Source organism: Syngnathus acus, chromosome 2 (genome assembly GCF_901709675.1).
Source record: "Syngnathus acus chromosome 2, fSynAcu1.2, whole genome shotgun sequence".
NCBI lineage: Eukaryota > Metazoa > Chordata > Actinopteri > Syngnathiformes > Syngnathidae > Syngnathus > Syngnathus acus.
In genome coordinates, this window is record NC_051088.1 from 7,536,967 (window position 1) to 7,563,683 (window position 26,717).

The following is a 26,717-nucleotide window of genomic DNA, read 5'->3' on the forward strand; positions in this document are numbered from 1 at the left end:
ATGATTTACAAGCACCTTACAAAGCACATGGAGGACATGAAAACAGAATCCCAGAACATTTAGGACATTTATTTATCATTGTAATAGCTGTTAATTTTCCCTAAAAGGTTGTGGAAAAACTCCTTTCTATTTCTACATCTCTGTCTATATTCTAAACAATAATGTCAGGAACACATTTTATTTTGAAGCATCCAAAGGTACTTTAACAAAAAAAAAAAAAACACATCAAATATTGGGTGATAATGTTAATAAAAAGTAAATCTTGGCTATGCCTAAAACCCCTCACTCACGGTTTGCAATGACAGTGAATTATTTTTTGATTCCTTAAGGATATTTTTACCCAAAGTATTAACACTAAGTAAAAGACTGAACAGCAGAGGGCAATGCTGTGCCTCAAATGACAAAGAATGGATCAACTGAAAGAGGTACAAAAAGAATGGTGACTCCTTCCACATTATCTCTCACTGTGATCACCTCATTTAACTGTCTTCACATGGAGGAGGTGCTTTCTTCCCCGACCTGCAAAATTGTCAGGCTGACAGCAATGCTTTGGAGAAAAGGCCAATTTTGCCTCCTCCAAATTTTCTTTTTTTTGGCTTTCCAATATGCTATTAGGCATGGACGTAATAGAGAAAAGAGCATGTTCATGTTTGGACCACTTTTCTAACCATTGGCACATTACCTGAAATGAATAATGACATGAATTTCCATTGGTCAGATGGTTCATCCCCGGCTACAAACCTCTATCACAGTTGCTAACAAAAGTCCTTAAATATTGCAGTATGGTTTGGTATTGTACATAGTTTTCCCAAGTTGTGTTGTAGATCGAAATAGCTGAGGCGCGCATTATGGTGTGGTGCCGCACTATACCGAAGGGGCAAAGCTTGCCACAGAAAATTACTGAAAAGAACCCCCCAAAATGATTTACTGTTCTCACGCCTTCTGTTGCCGTGTCTTAAAAGTACCATAAAAGTCATTACTATTTCCTCAAACAGCCACATGATAGGAAAAAAAAAAGACACAAAAGGCCAAAATGTCCTTCCTCCATCCATGTTTATACAGTCTTACATTCCTTAGTTTAATTCATTACAAGGATGGTTATTTGAAAACATTGTAATTTTAATGAAACGAAAGAAAACAAGAAACGCAGTAGAATGAAAAAGCAGAACATTAAAAACAGAAATGAGCTGGAAGAAGATGAATAAACTCCAGACATGATTCATACAACCTTTGGTGTGAATGCACCGAAAGATGTACAAGAAGAACCTGACTCCATTTACTTGCCATCAATTTGTCTGATGTTGCCAAATGTTAAGTAACTTCAAAATGGTCCCACACTTTGGCAACATAAGTAATTAGGCCATCTATTGGTTGCTGCCAATTGTGAAATCCACCTTGGCTGAAAGACTATGATAAATCATCTCTAATGGCCATCTCCAATTCACTGGTGGCGTCCCAAAACTTGGCTAAAAAACGTGAGCATGCATTTATCATCATCCAATTTGTCCACCTTTGTTTATAAAAGGGTATTCCCCTGAGAATAAACCGCTTTTAAAGTTAATACAGTTCAGACTTTGGTGCAATAATGAAGTGGAGGCACACAATAGCATTGCAAATTGGATCTGTCAGTGTAGCTGCTGTTAAAAGCGTTTTATTCTCCTAAAGAAACAAAATCCACAAAGCATAATTTAGCTGAAGAAAAACTAGTCTCATGACTCTGTCTGGAGGTTTTCTGTCGCTGTTTGCAAACCTCACTGACTGCGAGCACGAATCACGTCTATTCAAGCGTGTTTACTCGCAGGCACAATGGACGAATCTGTGCCCTTTTCCCCAAGTGTTAACAGGAGAGGTGAGATTAATTTTATGTCAACACTTCCAGTCACAAAAGGTGTTTCTAAGAGTCCTTTTGTATTGCCGTGTACAATCTGCATGTCCTTGACTGAATGCATAAAACACCTTGGAGTGAAGCAGAATGTTTTCTTCTGTCCATCCATCCATCCATCCATCCATCCATCCATCCATCCATCCATCCATCCATCCATCCATCCATCCATCCATCCATCCATCCATCCATCCATCCATCCATCCATCCATCCATCCATCCATCCATCCATCCTTAGTATAATGTTCAACAAGATGGGAGAATACAGGATCTTCAACCATTCCTCTTTGCACAACCTCTCTGTATCATCCAGTGACCTGCGTCCTCTCCTCTTTAGCTCACTCCACAGGTTCAATAGGGTTGAAGTCTTGGAGACTGAGATGGCTATGGGTGGAGCTTGACTCTGTGTCTCGTGACCCAACTATCTCTGTGATTTTCAGTATGAGAGTATGCTTCGGCAGTAAAAAAAAAAAAAAAAATTAAGGCTTTTAACACAAATCTTAACCTAAACTTAACTACTATAAAAGACCCCCTTTTATAGTAAGATGAATAAAGCCCAATTAATAGTGTGCTATAGATGCGTATTATAAACGATAAGGAAATTCCTATGTTGATCAAGAATTTGGAATTTGGTTGACGTGTCCTAAAGTGAATTAATGAATTAGTCCAGCTCTGAAGGTGAAGTAGTGGGCATCACTACTTCCACCCCGCACACCACCCCCTGCTTACCCTTTTGCAGTCCACTTACATTGGCTACAAATTTGCTAGTGATCCAGCAGATATGATGAAAAAGTTAGTTTTGTGTTGTATTTAAATACTTTACCGTAATTCCACGTGTAGGTATGGAGTGGAACAGTCTTGCCCATCATTTTTTACGCAAAGAAGTCAGAGGGATCTTTTAGCTCACTTCTAAGTGCAATTAATTTATTTTTTCTTTCCTGGAGTTATTCTTGACAACACATAAGTGCAGCTATATACACGATGTCTCTTGCACTATGCACGAGTGTCTGTTCATATAACATCACGTTCAACTTTACTCAAACATTAAGTTTTCCACAAGCTGGAGGTGAATCAGCAGGCGATGTTATGTAGTGTGAAGGGGGATAAACGGAACCTGTGTCATTGGGCTCACATTGTGAAACATTGTATATTTGCACTTGCATTGCTCTGTTTGCCTCTATGGATGACTGTGTGGATTGTATTGTCAGGCTTTGGAGGTCTTTACAACATTTAGCTGCTTTCAGCAATTCTCCATTCAGGCTTTCGTTATTCATAGCGTTTATTTATTTATTTATTTATTTACACCAACTGCACCTTTCAGAACACTGCTCAACCATAACCTTGGAAATGTATTTAGGTGTTTTGTATGAATAATATGTTATTTATTGAGATATGATTTCTGTTAAATTAATATTTGCCTGCGACTATTTTTTGGGAACTTGCCTCTCAAGTAGGAGTTGTGCTGTGAGAAATGATAGAGAGACGAATAAGGAATTGGAAATGCTTTTCTGCATTTGGAGAGAAGTACATTGCGATTGAGTGTAGCCATGTAACGCAACCACTAATTAGTAGTCGAGGGGTCATTTGAAAGTGTGAGCCGGCAGGGTGCTGACATTTTAAAAAGAAGCAACGATAAAAGCTCTGAAAACAGTTAGGCCCCTTCAATTGTTGTCTTATTGCGACTGATGCAGTAATGGCCTCTGCTTCCCAGTGAGCTTTGTTGTTGTTGTCCTATTTTGTACCTGAGTAGAGCCAGAACTGTGAGGTGGGAAATCTGTTATATTTTGATTATCCTTGGTCAAAAGACATTTGATGATAATTGGAAATAGATAATACTAATGCCTTTTAAAGTTTTTCTTACAGGTTTAATGTGTGCGTGATGTTGGAGTATCAATATTAATTTATTGCGTGAAGATTCATGTACCTTCTCCTATGTGCATTAACCAGAGTGGTTTCGAAGATTTAGATTTAAAAGAAATGTCACTTCTTAAGCAGGAAAAATGTTGTACATGTAAAGTGGGGTCCACACATATTGATATTTTACATCTCAACTGATTCATCAAATTTGTGAGTTTCCACGCTACAAGAGAAAAAATGCCATGTGAGTGTTTACTTTACTTATAATGTGTGTTGTACTTAAAGGTAGAGTGTGTAGTTTAAAAAATAAACCAACATTTTGTGTGTACTGGAGAATATTAAAATCATCTTTTGAACAATCATCCCCACCTCGGCTCATTTTTTTGCATCTAATTTTAATTGTTATTTAGAATCTTGTCGAGGTGCGACAAAACCAGCCAGTCGGAGGCTGTAGAGACGGAAGGCGTGACCGAGGGGTGTTGTCAGTCGTTTGATTGCATACACCGCTGCTCACAGAGCCTTTCGGGGACACCAGGCAGACTCTCGTCAAGGAAGCCATCATAGTTTCTCAGACGAATTATTTCACTCCAATTAGCAATAAATGTTAAAAAGACAGACTCGCACCGCTCTTTCCTTCAAATGAAGTGCAAACATGTATTATGGTGGTTCTACTATATGTGGATGGCGAGACACTGGCGGACCTGGGGCGGGGGCATGGGGGCACGAGCTCTCCTGAAATATGCATCTCATGATGCTGCCATCATGATGCTTTACCGTAGATATGGTGCACTTTCAGTGATGAGCATTTGCAGTAAGCTTACCTTTTGGAATAGTTCCACCTTGCTTTCATTGGACCATATCAAATGTGTTTGGGAGATTTTGTTATGGTCTAGTTGAACAGCAATTCTGCAATTGTATCGCAACTGATTAGAAAATGTTACAAGCTAGGCTACAGATGGCTGTAGCTATGTCACAAGGGTGTACCATCCCATTGAATGACAATGATTGGATTAGACTGCGGTGCAATAGGCCTTCTTCTCTTCGAACTCCTTGAAAGTTTGACGAAAATTAGTTGTGAATTGTTTTGAGTGTTGTCGAGAACGTCCAATAGATGTGGTGGACTGCGGCCAAATCCCCGCTTTTCTGGGATTGCAATTTAGAAACAGCACTAGCCATATAAAAGCGACCAGTTGACTTGCCATCTGGTATGAAAGCTCATTAGCCCAAAACGACCTAGAGGAGTCATGCTTTAAACTGCTAAGTGTGCCGATAAATGACCAGCAGTGAACTCGCATCGAGTGATGTGTTTTTGTGTCCTCTGTTCACGATGTTCTTTCACAAGGTATGACACTCCCTTCAGTAAATGTAGCGAGCCCATGAAATCCTCTGTGTGAAAACGCCTTATGATTGATGGACAAAGCAGCCGCTATGGCAGCACAGAGAGGCTTTCCGGGTACCTCTGTGCTTAATTCCTTTTCCCAACTGGCATGCCACACACACACAGAAAGGGAGAGTTATATGCTTCAATTATACATGGGAATGGTGGGGGCCAAGTCTGCGAGGGCTGCAGGAGAACTGATCAATATTTCAGCTCCAAAGGGACAAAACATCTAGCGGAGCAGCTGCTGCTTAACAGCTTTACACTTTGGAGTGGCACACCCGCCCTGCACCACACAGCTATAGACTTGGGAACTTAAGGGAATTAATTGGCCACATGACCTGACGTCATATATTTAAGTTAGGTGAGACGTGTGGAAGGTGTTTTGCTGTTTGGCTTGTTTGTCTGTTAGAAGAAAATGATGCTGCCATCATTCTGGAAAAGTGTTTGTTTTTCTTGTGAGTACATTGATGTTGAACGTTACATGGTGCACAATGACAGCCGCAGGCAGAGGAATGAGGACAAGACTCTTTTGAATGTGCAAAATGTTTGGAAAATGCACTACTGATTTTGTACTTGTTTTTTAAAGTGCTCTACAAATAAAGCTCGGTTGAGTTGTTGTGGACACTTGTATGTGTTTTGGACACATTGTCCATAAGCTCAGTTCTGGTGTCACAGTGAATGAAGCCTGTTTGCCCAAAATGACTTTGTTTTCTATATTTTATTTTCATTTTTTTCATATATGACTGAATGGCTTTGAATTATTGGCAAATTGGTTTTCTCTTTTTTTATTCTCTTTGGCGTAACACTGTTTTCCATGCATTTCTTCCATATTGCTGGAAAAGACTACTCAGAATCAAATACAGTATGGCATATTTTTTCTCTTATGACAAATGTTGACATCTAAGGTGCTTGTTTTCATTTTTGTATTAAACATACAATATTATGTTTGGGTCACTACAGATATTGAGTTTTAATTTTCATAATCACCACTTCTGCAATATACAGCAATGGTAAAAAAACTGTATGCCTTTAATTGCTCCATTTATAAAAAGTATTATTACAACTGTTTAATAAAATGATAATTTATGTGATTTTGCAAAGTATTTGGCCATGGTGTGGCACTGTCCACTATTTGGTCTATCTCATTTTGTTCGATGAGTCAGTCCAAAATACTAAGCAGCTAGGTAGATAGATTTTGGTCAAATTTAGACCAGGATCATTTCACTTCAGGTTTACACTGTACCTAACTGCTCTTGCCTGTCACTTAAATATTCCAGATTGTTGGGCTGCGCTTGCAGGTGCACGTACGTACGTGCACATGCCCCCCACTCCCCCACCCACCACACAGTGCCTGCGGACTGACTATGGGGCATTTCAAACCGACTAAATGTCAGGCGACGCAAAACATGGGTGAAAAACCAAGACTTTACCAAGTGGGAACTGCAATCTGTGGTTGGCTAAACGTGAGATGTTTCATTATGTAGGATATGTTGGCATGTGCAGCGCTAGGCGGAGGAAGTAGTAAATATATAGTACGTACATAAGGGGAGCCAGGGATGGCAACTTTAAGTTTGCACTTATCACCAGTGGAATGTAGCCTCAAGGAAATATTCAAATCTCTATTGCTTTCTTGTTTACTCCTTTCTACTTGAAACTGGATGGTGTTGTGATTGAGGGGGTAGGGCCTCTCAGGACTTCTGTGAGTCAAGAGTTCAGCTTCCAGACTCATTTATTTTGTCCACGTCAGTTCTCGAGCTATCATCCATCTTTGTTTGTGTCTCTGTCCATGGAGGCCAAAGTATTTACCTCACAAAATGTAATTTAGTAAATATTGTGCATACTATTACCGACATTTCATTGCCTTACTGTATTTTCAAATCATTTTGACAAAACTTGACACATAGCTTTGGGGTACTGGCATACTAGTTTAAAGAATTGCACAAGATCAGCTGAAATACATGGTTGCTGTCAATTGTAAAGGATTTACAGGCCCGGCGTTAATCAGTTAATTACCCATGCAATCACTCACTGAACTATTTCTGTCGTAATTTGCCCCTAAAGCATTTTGCAAATGCTAAAACCTCCAGTTTCAACTCAATACCAAAGTATGATTACCTTGCATGTGTTGTGGGGTCTCTAATGCAATGACAAACATGTCAAACCTCAAAATTTCTCTGGAATTTTCCAGTTGTTTGCCCTGACACCTCAAATCAGGAATCATGATTTATAAAATCATCAGTCAACATCAAACCCTGATCTGTAATTTTTCAGAACCATCAGTGTTTTTTCTCATGCCACAAATGTCAAACATAAAATGTGCTTCAATATCCAATTTATTTACGCATGTAAAGCTCTCTTTCCTTGCTGGGTATAAATTGCATCATTGTCACCCTCTCTCCTTGGAGGGATTTCATATACGTACATGATATTGGGCTGTGAATTCAGTAATTATTGAAGTCATTTTATCTTTGGCTGATAAGTCAGTTGCTTCTCCTTGTCCTCCATCTGTTGTTGTCTGTAGATCTTTTTGCTCTTCCTTTATCCATCTTGGGAGATGGGCAAATCATTATTTTTATGCAAATAAAGTAATCATTATTGTAAGATAGCACACATTTAGGTTTGTACGCTCGCCATATTCATTCGACCTATTAAATAGACGTCACAAGTTCCAGAATTTCAGTTGGTGTTAACCCATTATTATTATTTCCAAATGTATAGCTTGAAAGGTTTGTCAAGAAATAAAAGTTTCTGGTATAATGTTTAACGAAACCATGCCATAGATACAGTAAAATGTTCAGAATTATGATCGAGTATATAAAATTATTTTTACAATGGGGACACACAAAGTCAACCAAAGTCTTACAAGTACAACCAGAACTTAACCACTACGATTAATCTTTATTAAGAGCAGTTATTTTGAATGATATCTGAATATTTGTGATAAAGTACTAATAATTGTGCCCATTTGAGTGTTAGTATTTGAATTTTTGTACCACTTATTGGGTCTCTCATCTAGAAAATGTGTCTTTCCTGGAATCTGATTTTGCACTTACATATATTCTACTTGGGTCACTTTTTACATTCTTGGTGTATGTCTGCTGATGTATGTCCAGGCTGACTTGTACCAGTCACAAAAGCTCCTGTAATTTCCCCTTTCCCTCATTCACACAACCATCTCCTCCCTTCAAATTAACTGACAGCCGTAGAATTTCCTTATCATCTGCGCAACTATCTAATCTTTCCAAATCCAGTGGCAGCCAAAGAATTTCACTCTGAGAGGATGTGAAATGTAACCTGCTGATTTTGTGCCAATGAAACAACTCTTTCACTCACTCTTTGTTGGCAATGCATTACAAACCTGGTATGAACGCTTCACGACCGAGAATCCTCTGGCGTGAACATCCTTGCGCATTTTCATAGAACTTTGTCTTATAATAGCAAAATCTCAGGGCATAGTCATGTGGAAGTCAACAATAAAGTGAGAGTTTGTAATTACTCTCATAATGTATCAAAGCTGAATTGTGTTTTTATGTAGGCCACCCTTCCAATGCTGCAAAAGTCTGATGACTTTAATCTCAGACATATACATGGATGTATAACTGGAGAATTTCTATGAAATGGTGTAAATGGGCCATCACAGGGGCCTGGGTAGTTGTTATAACGGCAGGCAGTTTGTCCTTGAGTGGAAGATTGAGTGTGTGAACAAGGCAACTTTGAATTTAAAGCTATCAGTGCTGCTTCCTGCCCAAGGGCAGCCATCCTTGCCCACACCAACTTGTTTTTGGGAGACTTTTGAATTTTTTTTTTTTCTAAACAATTGTAAAGCCTCAGGGACTCAATTATTCCTGTGACTATTTTCCCCAGCTCGTCTGTTATCATATTCATAACCAGCCGGTCAGTTAAACAGAAATTGAGCACGTGCTTCATGGGACTTCTTTCACCCATTTCTGTTTTCTTTCCCTTTGCCAGAGATTGCAAGAGAATCAATTTGGACATGTATCAAAGCAGTGAGAAAAAGATGAAAAAGAAATTGGATCTTTTTATTGGAAAATCTGTTAGGAACAATGTTCACATCTGGATTACCCTGAGTCCCTGGACTCTGATCTGTAGCTACAATGCAATTTTCCACACTGTGAAGTACCAGATGACATTGGAATTAATGTATTTGTAAAGGTTCAAGAAACGTTCAGTCAAAGGTGCGTCTTCTGTTTGGAAAGGAAATTGCATGGAAGCCTTTCAATACTGCCTGATAGACAGTATGAATTGTCTGAAGGCTGAACTCTCCCGTTCGTTTCTTGAACTTGACAGAAAGATGCTGCATGTTTAAAGGGGAAGTCAATCCCTGAATTTTCTGTACAATATGTGGTATGTGCCCTCCCTAGTTTAAACACCGTATTGCGTTTGTGGAATATGAGTTAAGGAGCAAAACTCACCGGTTGTTATCCACCTCTGCAGCCACTTGATGTCGACTGAAAATGACAGTGGTCAGAATCACAGTTGCCAGGTCACAACCAATCATAGCTCAGCTTCAGAAAGCAAGTGAGCCACTACTGATTGAGACCTGAGACCTGGCAACTGTGATGTCATTTTCAATAGACAGCAATTGGCAAAATGGCCGCCCCTGAGATGGATAATAACAGGTGAATTTTGCCTTTTTAATTCATATTCCACAAAAAAACAGTACAGTGTTTTGACTAGTTGGGCTGCACAGAACATATTATTAAAAATACATTTTGGGGTTGCCTTTTCCATTAATCGTGCATTAATAAATCAATAAATAAAAGGAAACAATGAAAATGAATGCACAACAACACTAATGATTCAGTCAGTATTGAGACAACGATCTCTGTCTTTATATGTCCAAGCACATTTGAAATCTCCCAAACGCATGTGTTTGATCTGATGAAATCAGTGGGACTTTTTGGCCAAAGAATGTGAACACAAACAGGTTACTTTTCAGCACCAAAAGAGCACCACGCCTCCAATGAATGTCCTTTTGACAACATCAAGCTTTTCTTCACATGAAAGTGGGAGCTCAGTCACTGTCGATGGAATTGTGAATATTTTCAGATGCCAGTCAGCACAAAACCTTCTGGCTACTGCTAGAAATGCCAGGGTATTTTTCTTTTCTCCCGTTGAGTTGTATAGGTTGTACAGTGGGTCACATTTATATTTTTGCCATTTGTTCCTACAAATAAAACAGATTATTGTATAGTTATAAATCAGTACATTAATCCAATGTACCAATGATTTAAAGTGGCTGAAGTAGGAAACCCTATAGAAAATAGATGCATGGTTTGGTTTCTTAATTAAAATGTAAACTACAGTTCTATGGGGACTGAAAGTCGGTGAAAGGTCCACTAGGTTTAATTGCACTATGAAAATGAAGCAATCATATTTATAGTTTTAAAGAATAATACATCAGCTGAGGGGGGGTTGGTGGTTGGTATATCAAATGAATAATGTATTAAACTCATATTCAAGCCTTTCTGTGTGTGAATAAGTGAGATTCTGTGCCTTATTTTCAATTTGAATGGCAAAACAGATTTTGGAAACAATTCCCACCACAACTACCTACTACGGCGGACTACAAAAAGTCTCCCAAAAGACTTGAGTGTCTTCCTCCGAACGCTGGTAAAAATAGCAAGGTTAAACCTTTGCAAGTCTATTCAGCAGAGAGCCACACACTCATGAATGTGAGACGTGTGATGTCAAATTCTCCACAGTCGGGTTATCCTGCCAATCTGATGTCTGTCTGACTACTCTTTTACAGGAACTGCAGGATGAAGAGTGAGAGAGAAAATCAAAAGCAGCACACCACATCAATGAAACATTTTCCAAGAAAGAATTTTTCATATTGTGTTCAAGTTTGTTCTACCTACAATTAGTTTTCACGATATTCCTTCCTTATTGTGTTTCCTACTTTGTTACACGGATTATTTAACCTAAAATTCAGTGATGATGATGTTGATTTAATACACAAATATAAAAAGGGTTTACAACAAGCAGTGTATACTTGCAAATTCTCATGAATTGTATGGGAATTAAGGACATAAGGACATGTACATATATGGAAGAGGATTTAGGTTAGTGAAGAAAATAAATAGAGGGACACAGGGTTCTGATTTTATTCATAGAATTGTCACTTTGAAGCCACAATACTGACTTTATTCTCAAAATTTTGACTTTACAGTGAGAATTCTCTCTTTATTCTCAGAATTCTCACTAACCATTTCACTCAACCAATCCCCCCTTCTGTGACATTGTGCTCATGGTGTCATTGTTTCAGTTTGTTGTTTGTTGGCAGTTAGTTCACGCCCCTAATGTTTTTCCTCTAATGTCTTTCGGTATACAATGCTGAGGCCTTGAACAAGTCCCATTTTGTATTCTGAGCAAGTCCCTTTTTATGATCTATAACAACATTCTCCTTTCCTCCAGATATTGTACTTCCACACATCTCTGAGGTTGCCCAGCAACGTGTTGGTTTTGGAGCTGGTGGCATTGTCAACAAGGTCAGATGGCTCAGAACAAGCCCTCGGGCAAGGCTTCACTGTTTTGGATCTTTTCCCCAACAAGACAGAGCCTCAAGGGGACAGAAGGTGAGGAGCCTATCTAAGTCATCCTTAGCAGCCAGAAATGAATGTTTTTGTCGAAAGGTTATATCGGACGTTAATGTTATGTCAGGGTGGCTCCTTGGATTCCGTCTATAAAATTCTGTCATGTTTGTACTTTTGATATACAATGTCATACGTGTACAAGGCCAAATATACTGATCTTTTATGTTTGTTTTTGCTTTCAAACCATAGATTGAATCTACTTCATGGGTCACCAAGAGTTCTTTTACACCCACTGCTGAAGGATATCGTTGACTGTAAGAATCTTTATATGGTTTCTGCAGATCCTTAAAAAGTCTTAAAATCTATTAATCCCCCCCAAAAAAAGGCACACATTGTCTTAAATAATTATTTCAAAGTCTTAATGTTGACATGATAAGAATTTAATGAATAAATAATCTCAAATCATAAAATAAATCAACATTCTTAAAGATTTCTTGTGACATTGTACAATCATGAGTGGAAGCGATAAAACAGTGATGTGTTATGAAGTTGGTCTTAAATTTCATTTCAAATGGAATGAAAACATGTGTTTTGAATCTGAGTTGCTTTAAGATGAGTGAACCAAGATTTATGCATAATTTCTTTTAACAATAAAACTCGAGCTTTGCATGCTCTTAAAATGGGCCTTTCCCCCCATAAACCAAAATAATGTAGAGATTTTGAGATGCCAACTATGTCACCCTGGCTAGCCTGTGTAAATTGACTGTTTGTGTAGGTTTTCAAACAATGGAAGGAAGAATCCCCATCTGAATGTTTTGAACTCCTGTAATTCTGTTAAATTCATTTCATTGAATAAAAGAAAAAGCAGACATATGAGCAGAGAAAAGTAAATCTTCTGCCAATTTCTACAGGAAATATTTACATTTCACATTTAAATATCAATTGTAGCATCTATTTAAATACATTTTATGAACGTTCGCAGGTGTGCATGAATGTTGACTTTAGCTGATATCATTTTCTTATTTTGACTGCAAATGAGTTGCGTGAATCAACAGCGCCTCTACTGCTTGCAATGAACTCAAATTGGCGTGAACTGTGACCAATCAATAATACCTCAACCATCAATGAAAAGGTTTTCATGCTGTTTGCCAACAAAATACTGTTTAAAGTTTTAAGCTAATTGTGTTTGGAGGAAGCACACCCATTAGAAAGGTTATGTCATCATTTTAATTAAAAATCCTTTCAAGGTTTCCTCTTAATCTCATGGTTGTTTAAAGGCAGTTTGTTAAAAAGTCAGACTATAAATTACAAAAGACTGTAGTGCTTTACAGTATGAATAACAATGTGTTCAGTGAGAGCACAGGGTTCTTGTCTTGGCTATCATGTCCCATGAATATTAGAAAGGCCTCTTTCGAACGGACTCTTACATGGGTTGAATTATTAACGACACAGCTCGTTGTTTAGTCAAACGTTGCTCTTCTGTTTCAAGCGGCACACTGCTTGCTGCCACTCATGGTGTTTTAGCCCTTTTATGGCCACAGCCCTTTTTTCACTCTGACTTCTATCTCCATCAGTGTGACAGGGAGACACAGTGTCTTGATGTGAAACCTTTTGAAAGGGGGATTTATGGGAGAGAGCCAAGAACTGTAAAAATAAAAGTCAATTGTGCTGCTGGATAAGAGACACATGTTTTCTTTCACTGGTCATTGATGTCCTGTGTTAAAGATTTATGACGAGAATATACGCCCTAAATTCCCCTTTATTCGCTTAGCCTGACATTCCTTTGCTTCTACAAACCTTTTGGGCACGTTGATCATGTCACGTGTGTTGCTGGTAAAACAAAACAATGTTTAAGAAGCTGCATTTAATTTCCTTTTATATATCTCATTGGAACATCATATGTAACAAGTTGGCATAAATTATATCTTATTCGGTGTTATTAATTCCCTTGTCCTGTAGATAATGCTCTTTGTACCCACCTTTTGTTTTGTGATGTCAGTCAGGCAAGCCAGCAAACTTGAGCCCTGCCAAGTCCGGCAGTCGTGCTCACTTGTATGTTTGTGTTGTGTCCACAGAGATTTGCCTTCTGCGTGGAAGCTTCTGGCGGGTGCAGATAGAACACTGACTTGTGAATATTTTGTTGTAGTGAGCTGAAATTTAAACTAGTCCCCTGTATTTCAGATTTTTTAATGGAAAAAATCGACGGGCACGAGGCTAATAGACATTCATGGTACAATCTCAGTAGCGTGAACGACAATGCATTTTAATGTTGGACTGACTTGACCACTTTTCTTGTTTATTTGAGCTGCGTAAAAACTGGGATTTTAAATTCATTCACACAGATCATCATCACATTTTAAGGCTTATTTGGACTGAATTGAGCTTTATTGGCCAAATATTTAGCAACACGACTGTGGCAAAGCATAACCAGAGGCCACTTATTTATCTTTTTTATTTTAATCAAACACATAAAGCGAAAAACATTTCACATCTTTGTCAAAGTAAAAATTTTAACAGAAAGTAAACCTCCTGGGGTTATTGTAGGAAATCTGCTCTTTTGGTCTTGCTGTCATGTTAAAGGCCATCGATGTTAAAGTTAATTGTCTTAACTTTAGAATTCTGCCTCTGTCTTTTTGTGAAAGTAACTCAAAAGTAACATGGATGGAAGTACACATTACAATTGAGAGACAGAATCTAACGAAACTAATTTCTTTAAAATGGCAATAACCCGTAATATATACAGTGCACCCATTTAAATTCTAGCAGTATCCTGCCTATAACTGAAAATAATAATGCAAGTGTAGATGCAGACTCATGGTACTGGTAGCTAAGCACCAGCCCCCACTCGACCATTCTAGACGTTTGTACTTCCATCCATCCATGAAGCTTAAATTCTTTTTGTAACCATCTCTATTAATTTCTTCTTTCCACTCAACCTCTCCCAAAACCCACTGCTACTGTTTGTCTGATGCTGAGCCATTTTTTATTTACTTATTTTTTTGCATCTGTACCTCAGATCCATTTCGTTTTCACATCTTGTGCCAACCTGCTCCTCAGATGACTCTGAGGCATCACACACTGTGTGCTGCAGCTGTAAGGAGTCTTTTTTTAGGGCTGGTTTTCTAATCTATGCACACAGCATCAGACAGGTACTCGAGGATGATGCATAATGAATAAAAAGCAATAAATGATGAAAAAGTTGTTGGCAACTGGACAGGTGTGCCAAGCAACTTCTGTTTGATACATACTGCTCTCCTTTTTCTTCCTTTCTGTTACTTCTGCATTTCACGATAGGGAGTGTGTTAGAACTGAAAGCAGCTTTCATCACTGGACTGTTTGTTTTTTAGGTTTAGGCATTTTTGTAGGAAGTGTAATGTTGGGGGGAAGAGAAAGTTGTCGGAGAGGAGAGCACAAAGATGTTTCGTAATCCACCACCTATTCCATTAGTAGGTCTTTGAAAAATATTTTAAAATTCGCCTTCAAATAAACTTTCATTGCACATACAAACAACAGCAACTACTGTGGATCAGTGGCAAACAATATCCAATTGTTCAATCTATAACAGATGAGAAATGTTAAAATTTCTCTCACAGTGGTACAATTGAAAATAGTTGATCATATTCTTTGAGTCAATGTGGCCACATTTTCCAACCAATGTTTAACATTAAATAAGAATACTTGTAAAATTCGAAATAGAATATGAAAATAAAACAAAAGGGAGTTAAGTCAATTTATTCAGAGGTAAAAAAAAAAAAAACAATTGGCTTGCCATTAGTCCAAGGGTGTACCCTGAGAGGGGATAGTCTTCAGTTGACCTGCAACCCCAATGAAGACAAACTGGAATGAAACTTGCTAAATATGTTTAAGAGTTGATGGTTCTTTAATTAACTGAGTTCTCCACTTGGTATTGCAACCGCACTCTCGTTGGTGCCACTTGCAGTGGAATGCTTGACAAACTTAGATCAATCTCATTTCCTGTACATTTTCATTGAACAGGTGCCTGTGTGGTTTTATACAACATGTCATTAATTGTAGACTAATTGCTGGCTTAAATGCCTCTTAAATATATGGACTGATGTATGTAAATGTTGTTATTTTTATGACAAAAATACTCTATTAATGGACAATGTATGGAACATCTATTGGCATAAAAATGTTGTGTCATCTGCATATGGCTACGGCACTCTGTTCCAGGACATTTTGACGAAGGAGGAATGAAGAACTTGATGGTTTTATGGTTTGAGGTTGATGTCTCAGCCTCTAGTCAGGAATGCAACTTGTACTGATTTGTCATCGATGCTGCTGGAAGTGCAATCATTAACCTTGTCAGAGTAAAACATTGTGATGCTGTCGTGGCTTGAAGGAAGCCACCAAACTCCCATTTGCTCACCTTGCAGATGTTAGTTGATGGCTGGGATTGTTGCGAGTAACATGTGGTTGGATGAACTGCTTGAAAGATGACAACATTGTGCTCATCGCTCACACCACAGTGTGCCGCTGACGCCTTTCTGGAGACACATATTTTCCAATTTGAATGCTGTCATTTCGGTAAAGACCTGGAAAATGATGCTGGCGATGTAAGGGAATATTGCAGTGAGGTTGCTGACAGCCAAATGAAATGTTGAAAAATGAAAGCGACTGTGTTTTGGGTGTCATGTTGTCAGGCGACTGAAAATAGTACACTGTGATGCACCATGGAGATGGATCATTCTTCCCTAAGTGTGTAGAAGATGATTGTTTTGCTTCCCTTGTGTGTCAGATTACAGTAAATAATCAAACAATAAACAGCACTAAATGTGTATGCTCGGCTTTAGAGGGGCATGCCTGCGAAGACATTCAAACTCAGTAGAGGTAAACACATTATAACCAGACAGCTGTATAAATGCCATCATACAAACATTAGCCAAAATTGGCCTCAATTTTCCAATACTTTTGAATACTGCAAAAAAATGAACTATAAAGACAGATAAAACATAAATAAATAAATAATTAAAATGCAAAGCCATTTTCCCCAAAAATCTTAGAGCAGCGGCTTAGAAGCCAAGAAAGAAATACATTGTATGAGGTACAAGGATGCCAACAAAATTTTATTTTCCCTTTGAGTCATCGTGGCACCAATGGAACTGTCCACCACAGAGAACCATAATAACACCATACAGTCGATTTATTCTCCTCCATGAACCAGGAAGTAGTCTGATAACTAAAAAACAGATGGGCAAACTCAACTTTAGATGTTTACTTTATTTAATAATTGTTTTGTATTCATCATAACAGTTTCCCTGTGTCTTTAGAAATTATATACATACACTAGTTGAAGTGTATCCAATTTTTTGTGTTGGCAGACAGTGATCATCTGAAAGCTATTAATGAGACACATTTGGAATGTGTGCTAAAAGGACACCCTGCACTGGCTTCTATGATGCACCTCCTTCCAGAGAATGTCCTCGTGTCAAGCAGTGAGAACATTCCTGGACTTTCACCTTCTCCAAGAGGTAAATTATCCTCCTTATAGGCTATAATGTTTGGCCCATTTCACGTGGAGGTCCTCATTTTTCCTGAGTTTATTTTTGATTAACTGTCTGGTATGCAATCAAAAGAACCACAAAATGAAATCATTAGAAAATTCTAAAACCCAGTCATGTGTCAAGGTAGCCACACAAAATCTTAGAAACTGCCCTTGAACTAATAACATAATGGCAAACAACACAAAGTGTGTGAGGAAATGTTTTTGGGGTTGGGCGCAGGAAAACTCAAATATTTACCATAATTATAGAGCAACTAGGGCTATTTTTTGTAAAATGTATTGAGTAAAAAGAGTAATTTTAGTTTTTGCTGTTTAATAAACTCCAATTAAATCACATGAGTACAGGCTCAAAATAAACTTCAGGAGCTACTGTTGTGAACATTTTTGACAGTTTATACCTCTGTCCTCTTTGGGAACTTTTTTCAATCAGAACTTGAAATGTCAAAAGTGCTCTGGGAGTGAGTTACTCAGAGGGAATGCAATGAAGTATGGCAGTACTGAGCTGCAATCATTGGGAGTTTGTGGAAGGTCTGGTAACAGACTAATCCTCGTTATGTTCTGGCTCTGCGAGCAGGGGAGACCTAAGCTGCGTTTTAAGACCCCTCCGGCTTGATATTCACACTGCATTCAAAACGTGCGCTCTCAAGACAAAAATGGCAATCAAATGCTCCACGGTTATATTTACTATTCCTGAAGAGATCAAAATCACAGGCTTGATGTGTTGTGTCTGAGAGGTGCGATTGTGTACTGTTTCTCTTTAGCCATATGAAAACCATCACTAATTTCTGTCTTTGTTTTGGAGTCACATGCAGCACTGCAGTGGAGTTCAGAAGATTTTTTTTATCACAGTACCATGAACCCCACAACCCTGAATTCCCCCAAAGTTTTTTTTTTCTTCTACTAGTACATACTCATGAGATGACATTGCGCATCGAAGGATTGTTATAATTGTGGCTTGGGTCAACTAAAAGCAGAAAGACCAACAATTATTCTGTAAAAATATGTGATTTAAATTATGCCTTTTGTGAAGAGCAAAATTATGGCCGCAGAAAAAGTGAAGAGCAAAATCCAGTCTCCCTGCCTGTTTATTACTGAATTTGTGTTATATCAATCCATTTAGACACAAGGTCACTAAAGTTTAAGTAACTACCAATTCGTTCTCTCACTGGGTGCAAATCTTGTGATTGTACCCTACCTTGTAAAAAAAAAAAAAAAGTTTGATGACACTTTGGTTTCATGCGAATCACTGGCCACAGAAAAACACTTTGTATATTAGACCTGATCTTTCTTTCAGTTCTCATCTAAAAAAAATGTAAGATTGTCTTTTCTTTGATGGTTGTTCGTACTTTTGTCAATTCCCCGGTTGTCTCTGCATGATCACAATCTATATCGCAGTGTTAACTTACCGATGAATCCACTTGCTTTAGCAATATGTCATCTTGAGCCAAAGTGTTAAAGGTTATCAGACGTAAAAGCAGCTTTTCTCCTGACTTCAGAGAATACGAACAAGTAACGTGTCAACTTTTTAAAGGTTAAAACAGTGAGGAGAATTTTATTGAATTATCTCTGGGATCCATGCTAAGTAAGGCTGCAAATTTTTCTGGAAGCAAACATTAAGCAAATGTTCTGCTTAGTTTCTTAGATAGTGCTCACATTTAAGTTGTACTGGCATGACTGTCATATGGAATCCTATATTTTCTGGTCTTATTCCCTGCACAAATTGGGCTTTGCCAGAATAGGTTTTCTAGGAATAAATGAGTCATAATTCACATAAAATACCCCTTTTGTAACTTCCAGTTTATTTTGTAACATTGTTTTTGAACTGCAATCCAACATAGCAGAGTTTGAATTCAGTGAAGAGGGCAAGTGCCCGGAGCGAAGCTGGAATGCTCTTGGAAGCAAAGAAGGAAATCCCAGAGATGCAAATGGCATAAACATATTTTGATGCTAGGTTTTTCGCTGTCAACAGGGGATGCACTCTTGAAACCTATGTTGCTCAAGATGCTACCCTTCACCCTGAGCAGATTGACAATCAGCCTCCAGCCATCCCTCGAGGCCTTCGAGAGTCAGCTGCTGCAGCTCATCAATGCCGACTGCCAGAACACGGTAAAGCCTTTACGCCATGACATGCTTGGCCTTTATCCACTTTTCACATGCCACTCTAGTGTTAACTGGAACAAATCACCTATTAAATGATCATTTTATTGTTTGCGCACCCAACAGGATTTGTCATTGAGAGCCAAAATTTTGAGAGCTCCATCAATGTAGCATTTTGCAAACAAATTTAATAAAGTCCTACATAAGCAGTACATATTCCAAAAAGCTGAATGAGATTTTCTATTTTAAATTGCGACCAAATGCACCAATACCAACAAAATTGACCCTGACCCTATACTCACATTTGTTCAAATGAGGGTACCAATTTACAAATGAGTCTATATATATATATGAATTTAGTAGTTAAAGAATTTTCGAAGTTTTACATGTCATACTTTTTTTAGTGTTTGTTCCAAATGAAATTTGATTTGAATGATTTCAACATTATTTCACCAACAATCAGCAAACATTCTTGCACATGCATATTTGAAATGTGCTTTTATGATACTCATGCACGTACACTGATACCATTTAATGGTTTAGAGGCACATTTGTCAAATTAAACATAACTGTGATAGCCTTGACACACCTCTACAAGGATTATTTCCTCCGTCTTGGCTTTTTTCTTTATCTCAGTCTTTATTTATATAATCTGCAAACGCAATTCTCTTTTTTTTTTCGATAGCTGCCATTGCACATTACCTCCCAATGAAATGTGACTTACAGTAATGTATTCTCTCCTTGTTGGGCTCCAAAGAAACAAGATGGTTTATCATATTTGACATGTGCAAAAGTAGCCTTGCTATTCTTGTACGACTGCAGAATCGAGCATACATACGTACATAATGTTATTTTGCATTCAAATGTATATTTTGGTTAGCATTATTCTCCCTCTCTTCTTTGGAGCAAGCTTATTAGCAGTGCCGTCACGTGAAAATAGGAAATAAAAGAAATAGGAAAAAAGGGGAGGTTGCGGAGAGAAAAGTGCTGATATAACAGTGAAGCCATGACATTACTCACCTTTCCATTATATTTTTCCATTATAAGCTTGCAAAGGCCCAACAGGTTGTGTTAAGCAGAGCTGCAATTAATGCAGACGATTCGTCACCGGGCATGGACATAAAATGGCGCAATCAGCCACAAAACTATCAGACCAGTTTCCGGATTCGCCTCCTTTATGTTTTGTCTATTCTAAAGTTAATAAAAAATTAACACCTACTAGGGGATCAAGTATTTCCATAGACAGAGTGGGAGGATATATTTTCTTAAACTGCATTTGCCTCATCTGCCGATGTACTATGGCTATATCAAAGAAGGGAAATATGGAGCAACATTTTCTGGGCTTTGATAAAAGTCCCAGTACCGCTCCGCCATGACTGATGAAATTTTGAGGTGTGTTTGCGGCTCGCTATCAGCAGCGACTGTGCATCCCTGTGATTATTCCAGTCAGGGCAAGTCATCACAGTAACAGTTTTGTAGGTAGATGATGGTAAGGTTGTAAGTTGCCCACTTATTAAAAAAGTGCGCGTTAACAATTTTTTAATATTTCTGTCATGTAACGTTTGTGATAAAAGGGCCCACTGAGTAGACGATCTCTATCAGATTTTCACCTGTATTGATTAGGTGGGTCTGGAACATATCGTTGCGCTAAATGCATATGGATGGTGGCAGAGTATTGAATTTGCCCACCCATTATATTAATGTAGGATTTTGCTTCACTAAAACCCCTTGTTGAGAGTAGACTATTTCTTTTGCAGTACTGAAATGCAAAGAAAAAGCTAAACAATCATTCCTTTGATGCATGCTGAATACAAGTCACGTGAAGGACCTGAGGTATTCCATGCTGTCTCCCACGTCATTGTCCACAGTAGCGGTTTGAAAACCAGAGCGTCATTTTGTCAAATTACGAATCACCAACCATCGTGCCCTGCGCAGATTATTTATGCTTTTTCATTTTTATCGGAGCACTGTGACGACATTCTCGCAACTTTGAGAGGTGTTAATACAAGCAGAAGTCACGTCGATCACAGCTTTTAATGAAACTGCGTATGAGTGTGCATGTGTGAGGGCCAAATACATGCGGATAGAGAGAGAAAAAGTCTGTGACCTTTTGAAGTGTGACTCCCACTGGATTGTCATCAAGCTGGCTTGTGATGCTGTCGCCTTACCCGCCAACTCACTTTTTTTTAGTTGTGTCAGTGAATGCGTGTAAATGGTTTTGACTCGATGTCCGTGTATAAAAATTTGGTGCAAAAAAAGCAGGAATAGGGTGGCGGGTACATGTACAGTGCATCATGAGGTGGATCCTTCATGCTTCCTGCTAGTCTGGCATACAGGCCTGGACCTCACATAATCTCCCCATAAGTATGTCTATTTTTAGTGGAGAAACTATCACACTGGCTTCTTATTACACTTATCTTTGCTAGCACATATTGTATACAGTAGCCAGTGTCCTAGATTTTGTACATTTCATGACATCTGCATCCACTCTATGAATTTGTAATGCCTTTTAATGAGCACATGGCTCATTTGTGCCATGCTCTTGAACTTCTGCAAACACTCACTGACCTCTTTTTGTAAGAAACTAACATTAACATTCATCTGCTCTACACCCTGAGCATGTTTGACCTCTCATGGCAGAGGTGACATCATCACCTTAAACATCCCGTAGCAATGGTTCACCCACGTCTCAACTAAAATCTGTTACTCTTGATGAAAAGGCGATTGTGTCAGAAATTAAGTAACATCTTGGCTCATGATCAAACGGAGAGCGAGAACAGACGATAACGAAGAGGGGAGTGAGGAGCACACAGGGACTGGTGCCTTGCCGGAGGCAGAACAAAACGCCCAAGGCTGATTTAATGAATGGAGAAAGACTGCCAACAAAGCTCTAGGAACTCTTCATTTGTCCTAAAATAGGAAAAACTCCCTCAAAGTAGGACTGCCCCTGCAGAGGTGCAGCTTCTATAAAATGGAAAATGGAGGTAGAAAACGCCCAGAAATGAGAGGCAGTTTCATTATGTCTGGCTCAGAATAAAAGGCAGAGTGCCTCTTTGTAATAGCAAGGCATGTTACCTCGTAACTGACACGGCGGAAAGACGTTTTTCGGAACAACCAGCTACTCTATATGACACATCTTGATGGCGCAGAGCAGGGTTTTTTCAAAGTGCAGGACCATGAGGTTCCTCTTAAAAACATAAAATGCGTTGACTCACTGGAGTCTTGCTGCCTTTCTTAGCTCATAAAGTGCCTCTGCTTCCCAAACAAATTCTAGCAAATTGTGCATCATATTTTAGCAACAGCAGTATTTTGACTCTATTAAGATAATTATAGATATATGTATTTTAACAATAGTTGAAAAACACCATTTCAAGCCTTGGTGAAATGTGAAAATCTCTTAAAACTACTTTTGCACTATGCTACCAGTGACCATGGCAGTTTTGTTTCAGGTCATGAGTAAAGTTGTCCTGACCCGATCACGTGATCAAAAATTGGGACTGATCGCGTTATTTTCATCTTCATAATCCTGCAGTACAAAGAAAATTGTGAAAACTGATGTCTCGCTGTTTTTATCAGTCAATCAATTAATCTTTAAATTGTCCATCTCAAAATGTTAGCACGCAGTCTTAATAACTGCTGATAAAATATTGCCCTGTAGGGTCTCAAACTTTGGTGACAAATCCGATGTTACGCTTTTAGATAACATAATTGCTCTACTTTTGCTGTTGGACCCTCATACGCATGCCATGAGGAACACAATTTTTTCCCCATAAAATCTGCTAAAAAGTAACAATAAAAAGACTTGTATGGCAACATTTTTAGTGGATAATATTAAACATAACATGCCTGCACGTAATGAAATGTGTTAGAAAGAGAAAACATGAAAATGCAGCGTCCGATTCTGATTCTTGGAAGTGTTTCAGGAGTTGGGCAAAAGCGATTTACTCAAACCGCTGTGGCAGTTGAAATGTGTTAAGGAGTAGGGAGGTGGGAGGACGAGAGCAGAATGCTAATGATGCTCTCTCTGTTTCTCGCAATGGATGACTCACGCTCAACATGGGGGCGCAAACATCCACAGTGTGGGTAGCAACACATACGTGTGTGCATGTACACGAGCACGCAGGCCGCCAGTCACTTTCCCAAATGATTGAGTTCCACTTCTGTGTTGGATAAAAGTCAGGGCTCCACAATAAAGTAGATTATTTTAACGTTTTGACTGAGCAGTACATAATATAGAATGTGTACTGTTTGTGGGTACTTTGTAGATGCTGGATATGTACAGGTGAGTACAGCATGTTAAATACTTTGTGTATATAAATTGCACGCCTTGTATTGGTCATTATATTTCAGATGTGCTGTCAACTGATTCCAGTTGGTAAAAGATTTCAAAAAAAGTCCACAAAAAGTCAGAGACTTCTCCACTCTTATCATCGGGCCAGTGTTTCCTCTAAAATGCACGCAGGCAAAATTGCACGCTGCTCTCACCCTCTCTACGCATAGCAAAAAGTTTACAGCCCCCCCCAAAAAAAAGTATATATGAAACCTGAGCTATACTAGATTTTTTGCATTTTAGTGGTCGCTTCATATAAAGATGTTGGCAGGTGGATGGTTGATGGAGTGGGAAGGAAAAATGCATTAAGAAAGAGAGAAAATAGACCACGTCATATATCAATGTCGCACAGACCCTGCTCTTTGCTATAAAAGGTCACTACGTTAATTTTACCTAGTCTTGGATTCTGTATGGGGCTTTTTTACAGTGATATTAATGTTGGTGTACTTTAATAATTTAACACTACCCTCTGCAGAGGGCTTTAACTCTTGAATAGCCTTCAGTTCTCTTTCCTGGAATAATAATCAGCATAATCAAAAATGAAAGCATGGCCTAAAATGCACTGCCACATTAGGAAATTGGTAAAAGAACGGATAACAAAATGTGCCTCAGCAAATGGATCAAATGTAATTGGAGATGATTTTGACGTGTGGTAATTTGGATAATCAAAAAGAAGAGGGAATATAATATTGCGAGCTAGATAAAGACAAGATGTAATTATCCTATGAGTCACCTCTTCTTTTATACATGGGTGAGGGAGTCTCTTGATTTCAGCTCTTGAACAGGCAATGTGTTCTCAAATTACTTTTCCCCCCTCGATTTTCTACAGCGTGTCAAGTAAAAGCACCAACACCTTTTTTGCGTAGCCTTAGCTCATGGACAGACATCTGTGATGACTGCAAGAGTCGCAAACGTTTCATAGGATTCTGTGCTTTGAAAAACCGTCCCTTGGTTACTCTTCTGCAATATAGGGATGCAACATTGCGTTAAGTCCTCAAGGCCACATCAATATAATGTCAGGCAGAGCTATTTTTGATACAGGCAAGCAGCCATGTGCACAGTTGTCATACCTGCTTTTTTCTCTATCAATAGAGTATTTCTCTCTTTTTCTCACAGCAATTCTATGGTTTCGCAGAATTTAAATTCCCTTCATGACGTCCACACAAGAACGACTTTTCTAATTAAACACAAATATCCCAACACAAATGTCTGTAATTCCCTTGTTTTCTTGTTAAGCAAACAAACCGCCCCATTAAGACTACGAATGTGTACTGTTCAGCTTCCCTTTTTATTTTCCTTTTAATGATACTAACATCATTTAGTCACCTCAGCCCCAAACGACTTTTTTCAATTGTTCCGCCTCGATTGTCAAGTGCTCAGCCCGAACGCAAAAGGGACCGGATTGATTGGGTCCACAGCTACTGACAGGAGTCTGTGCATTGATATCACCAAAGCAGGAGACGACAAACCTGTGTGTGTGTGTGTGTGTGTGTGTGTGTATGTGTGTGTGTGTGTTTGTGTGTGTATGTGTGTGTGTGTGAAGGGGGGGGCATCAAGACAGACGCAACCGCGTGCCACCTGTGTGTTCATCACTCTGAAAAGCTGCGCTTATTTGACGCTTGAAATAGAGTACAATTTAACTTGAGGGGCTGTGAGTCCATTTCATTGTTCCCTTTAAGCTTCTTAGCTGTAAAATATTCATATTGCAGGCAAGGGAGGGAAAATTCTGTAACGGTTGAAACCAGAGCGCGTCGGGAGAGAGAAGAGAAACAGATGAAGTGTGGAAGAAAAGTGGTGAAATAAATGAGGAGCTAAAAAGGATGGGGATTGGAAGGAGCAAAACGGGGAGTATAAAATGCAACACGAGTGTTTTAATTGATGTTTTCCTGTAAACAGCTTTGAGTATTGCTGTCATATGAAAACTCCTCCATTGCAGTTCTGTTACATGAGTGAGGAACAGCATTTCCTCTTATCTTCCCTCTCATAGACTAGGAAGCCACTATCCTAATTATAATCCAGATGTCACTGCAAGCACACTTGTAAGCCCATAAAATACAGCCCTAGAAAAAAAAAAAAGACCATCTTGTTTCAATTTCTTGTTCATTTTAATGTCAGGTGCCACTAAAGGATTATCAAATGACTAACTGACACAAAAGAAAACATGCAATGCCTTAAAGACAACTTTTTGGCAGTACAAGGCCAAGCTAAGAACTTATTAAGTGAATTTGGTCATTATCAAAAAAACGTTTGGAAAATATCTCAATAGGCTCTGAAACCAACTCACATGAGCTGTTTTTTTACATTGTTCTATTGGACCAAACACATGTACCTTTAAACTGAAGAAACATGGGTGGTTTCTTAATTTTTTTTCCATGACTGTATGCCAACCTTCTTCTAAATTGCATTTTTGGGGGGAGCGATATATGCCTATTAATCAGCATCTTAAAGGTCCTATGCCATCAAAATGAATTTTGTTTTATGCATAATATAGTCAAATTAATATGACATGATTTAAGTTGAAATTCTATGTGAGTTTGCAGTTGCATGCTCTAGTGTTGCAAAATGAGCAGATTTGAATTCAGTGTCTTAGTAATATACAGTGCCCTCCATTATTATTGGCACCCCTGATTAAGATGTGTTAAAGCCTTAAAATAAATTCTATTTTATTGTAAAAGCACACTCATTCTGAAAATCGCAGACATGGTTGGTTCACCAGACTCAGAGTCAAGCTCCACCCTTGGCCATCTCAGTTCCCAGAACTCTACCCCATTGAAAATCTGTGGAGTGAGCTCAAGAGGAGGACCCACGTCACTGGATGATTCAGTGATTAAGCAAAGAGGACTGGTCGAAAGATCCTTCTTTCTGTATTCTCCCATCTTGTGAAACACAATAAAAGAAGATTAGGTGCGGTTTTGTTGGCAAAAGGGGCTTGAACAGCAGGGGTGCTAAAAATTATATAACACATGATTTGATGTAATACACCCATGTCTTGTGCAAACCGAAACCTTAGCAGCAACTGTCGACCTCAGAGGAGTCAAGGAATAAAGTGCTTTAATTTATTTTTGGAAAAACTCTTAAGCATTTCAGAA

The 26,717-nt window shown here is 38.6% G+C and overlaps 1 protein-coding gene across 3 annotated transcripts in view; it reads left to right on the forward strand.

Moving 5' to 3' along the window:
* Nucleotides 1-26,717, forward strand: part of nphp4 (nephronophthisis 4) — a 99,222-nt gene that overhangs the window by 4,046 nt on the left and 68,459 nt on the right. For 2 of the 3 annotated variants that reach the window (XM_037279771.1, XM_037279762.1), the window contains exons 3-6: nt 11,559-11,719; nt 11,927-11,991; nt 17,020-17,169; nt 19,171-19,307. In XM_037279771.1, the coding sequence (XP_037135666.1) occupies nt 11,559-11,719; nt 11,927-11,991; nt 17,020-17,169; nt 19,171-19,307 (513 nt within the window). Of the gene's footprint in view, nt 1-11,558; nt 11,720-11,926; nt 11,992-17,019; nt 17,170-19,170; nt 19,308-26,717 lie in introns of those variants that run through there. The other variant, XM_037279776.1, reaches the window with a different exon arrangement.